Raw genomic sequence first — 3,446 nt, 5'->3', positions numbered from 1 at the left:
CTGAAGCAGCTCCTGGATGTCTCTGCTCTTTCTTATAAAGTCAACAACAGCTGGAGCTGCAGGATCTGACTCCACAGTGAACAGAATCATGGTGAAGTCATTGACTGGAGAGCTGAATGAGTTCTGGATGGTCTCTAACTCTCCCTTGTCTTCATCAGTGAGGGGACGCACAGGTAGGACCAGGATGAAGGCATGGACGCCTTCAGGATCACAGAGGGAGATACACCTGAGTGATTCCTTCATCACTTCCTCCTGAGGTTTTCCATACAAGGCAGGAAGCTCCACCAGGGAAACCTGACGTCCTCTCACCTCTCCCTGATGTTTAACACACTCTGATGAGCTGGAGACTGAATGAAGCTCTGTCTGACCTAAAATGGCCTCGGCTGCTGAAGTCTTCCCTGCTCCTCTCCTCCCACACAGAACCAGGTTTAAAGCTGGTTTCATGTGTTCAGGCTCTTCAGAGAAGGTGAGGAAGGTTTCTTTGTTTTCACGCACAATGTTCTCAATCTTCTCCATCAACAGTTTGTGGTTACTTTCAACCACGTTATAGTGTCTTCCATCGCAGTCTTTAAGCAGCTCATTCACAGTGGAATGTGTTCCACTTTCCTTCCCTGTCATGACGACCATCGAGTGTTTAAAAGTATCTGGACCAAACAGACTCAGGATGAACTTCAGTGTGTTTCTGTTCTCCTCAGTGAAATCAGAAGGTTTCACTAACAGCAGCAGAACATTTGGTCCAGGAGAACACAGATTCACGCAGGTTCTTGCCTCTTTTCTCACTTTCTGCTCAGGCAAACTGAACATGTCTGATGTTTTTACTACAGTTAGAGATTTTCCTCTCCGCTCTCCACAGGTGGCCACACATTGTTTGATTGGAAAATCTTTGAGGAAATGAAATGCTGGAGCTCCCATAATGAAATTGCCAAGTTTTGTTTTTTTCTTCTCACATTTTCCGACCAGCAGAATCCTGAGCACAGGCCCTGTAACACAACCAAGAGAAAAAACATATGGTCACAATTCAGAGTTGGTGACAACAGGTGAGTGGACACAAATTCAGCCACTAGGGCCAAGCAGGTACTCAACCATAGTGAAAATTGAGCTTTACGGACAGCATTGGTACAGCTGTTTAAACAGTTCACAGGAAGCAAAGGAGGAAAAGGTAGACATATGATGGCTGGATGAAGGGCAAGGGTGGTCGAAACACAGAAGTGACATGTAAGAAAAGTTGAATTGAGGGCAAATGGACTTAGACTTAGACCAAGATACTTGAAGATGGTTCACTTCTTATCCATGAGGCTTCTTTGGTTCTGTCTGGTGAAGAGATCCAGGTATTTAACCTCTGTGTAGGTCATTATCAACCGTGTTGTGCCAGTCATGCCATCATGCAGTGTGCCGTAAAACTGACGTAAAACGTGAGTGGCGGTCATTCTCACTGGAGTAAACGCAGTTCATGTTCGTGTTCATCATTTGTAAACAGATTCGTTCAGTTAGGCGTTCACAAAAAATATGAACGTGTACAATGAACGCTGTTCATTGTACAGAAGCCTCTTGGATGAGAAGTGAAACTTCTTCAAGTATCTACAACCAAGTCCAATTGCCCTCAATTCAACTTTTCTTGGATAACCATGACCTGATGACTGAGAATCTTCACAGACAGAAGCTACACATAAGTAGTGATGGTTAAAAGAAGCTTTCTGAAGCACTAAATCACTGTGAATCAGTTGTGTTGAAAATGGTCCATAGTTTGAAAACATCTGATAGAGTCAAAAATGGTGATATCTGTTGGCCAAAGGTTTGGTACTGTATATGAGAAGATGGATTACATCTGATACCATGATGAAATAGTTGGGCCACAATATTAGTGGGATCGCAATGTTCATTATTACTATTTCTTTCAAAAAAGCGTGTACACCCCCCCTAATATGAATGTGGCATAACAGAGCTTGTTTGGGATGGTCACTTGAGTTTTTGCAGGATGAAGAAAGGTATTGAAACATCTTGCAGCGATAGTTCTGCTTTGAAAGATCAATACTGTGTGGAATACCCTGCTTTGAGCAGAACATCTCTACACAGGTTTCAGATGTGTAACAAGCAGACACGGCAAAACACGGCACCATGTCAGGGAATCACTGACGAAGAAATCCGGTTGGTCAAGACTACACTATAAACTAGGGATGCTGCGATCACGTTTTTTTTTTTCTGCCAATACTGATATCGATACCGATCATCTGTGGTCGAGATCAGCCGATCCACGACTGATAACGTTCATTTTTGGCATGCGTTGCAGATGGCGTACATTATATCAGTCTCACACACTTTGTAGAAGTTTCACAAGGCTGATATGTTGTTCTGTTTTGGCGCATTGAACAATGTGGGAGGTGGGACTACACTGCACAGCACACACCTTCTCTCAGCCGCAGACACCAGAGTATTAACCACAGGTGATCGGGTTTAAGGTGATCAGTGACTAGGAGCATTAATGCTGATCTCCTGATCATGTATTTTTAATGACAATCGGCCAATCATGATCGGCAGAGTCTCTGCTGCTGTGGAGAGTCCCAGCATCTGATCAAGTACCTATGATACAGATTGATTAAGTAGCTAAACTTGTGTTCACTCTCACTTAATATTTTTTCTAATTTGGAGAAAAATTTGTCAGGTACCTAGTTAGTGTAACAGACTGCAAACAATGTTATTTTGACACCAACACATATATTGTTTTCGTGTTGTCCCTCCCGTTCTCGTGAATGCAATATCTCAGTAACGCCTTGATGGAACTTCTTCAAATTTGGCACAAACATTCACTTAGACTCAAGTATGATTAGATTTTGGGGGGTCAAAGTTCAAAGGTCAATGTCACAGTAACGTCACAAAACACATTTTTGGCCATAACTCACGATTTCTACACTAATAACGACACAATTTAACTCAAATGTCTATAAGGACAAAATGAAGCGATGATATTTCATATCCAAAGGGTCAAGGGTCAACTTCCCTGTGACATCATAATGTTCTGCAAAAACACTTCTGGCCATTATTCAATGCTGTAACTCAGGAAGGGGAGTTTGTGGTTAGGGTCAGGGCATACAACCACTAGGAAGTGATTCTAGTTTTTGTATTTAATATAAATATTGGGCCATCTAAATGTTACTTTTACTTCTACTACCTAGACTACTTTTACTTGAGAGCAGCTGTTGGCTAATACACCCACCTCTAACAGCTGCAATGAAAATGCTGTTACTTTTGATCAATTTACAGAAGGCAATACCAGGTGTGTCATGTAATGTCATGTAAATTGCTGTAGTATATTTATTCAGTTCACTTACTCTGGTTGGTTGTACTTTCCACTGGTGAAGGAGTGTGTGACTTGATTGCTGTGAAAAGACAAAACCATCAATTACAAGATGCCATCTTCATCCAGATGTTTTACTGTATGTGATGAGAAT

General features: G+C 42.0%; 3 protein-coding genes across 3 annotated transcripts in view; all 3 read right to left on the bottom strand.

The window, feature by feature from the left end:
- Positions 1-3,446, bottom strand: part of LOC147817491 (uncharacterized) — a 75,376-nt gene that overhangs the window by 33,719 nt on the left and 38,211 nt on the right.
- The window catches only part of LOC111645428 (GTPase IMAP family member 8-like), a gene marked incomplete at its 3' end in the record, with an annotated part of 61,805 nt that overhangs the window by 20,733 nt on the left and 37,626 nt on the right, over positions 1-3,446 (bottom strand). The window lies entirely within an intron of this gene.
- Positions 1-3,446, bottom strand: part of LOC147817495 (GTPase IMAP family member 8-like) — a 17,598-nt gene that overhangs the window by 5,420 nt on the left and 8,732 nt on the right. Inside the window, exon 7 of the mRNA XM_087170514.1 lies at positions 19-980. Coding sequence (XP_087026640.1) covers positions 19-980 — 962 coding nt within the window. The remainder of the gene's footprint in view (positions 1-18; positions 981-3,446) is intronic.

Source organism: Seriola lalandi, unplaced genomic scaffold (genome assembly GCF_002814215.2).
Source record: "Seriola lalandi dorsalis isolate HSWRI2012SDOR001 ecotype SW California unplaced genomic scaffold, Sedor1 jcf7180002054951, whole genome shotgun sequence".
In the NCBI taxonomy this organism is placed as follows: Eukaryota; Metazoa; Chordata; class Actinopteri; order Carangiformes; family Carangidae; genus Seriola; species Seriola lalandi.
Note: the sequence above shows the minus strand (reverse complement) of the source record. Positions and strands in the feature narration are given on the sequence as shown.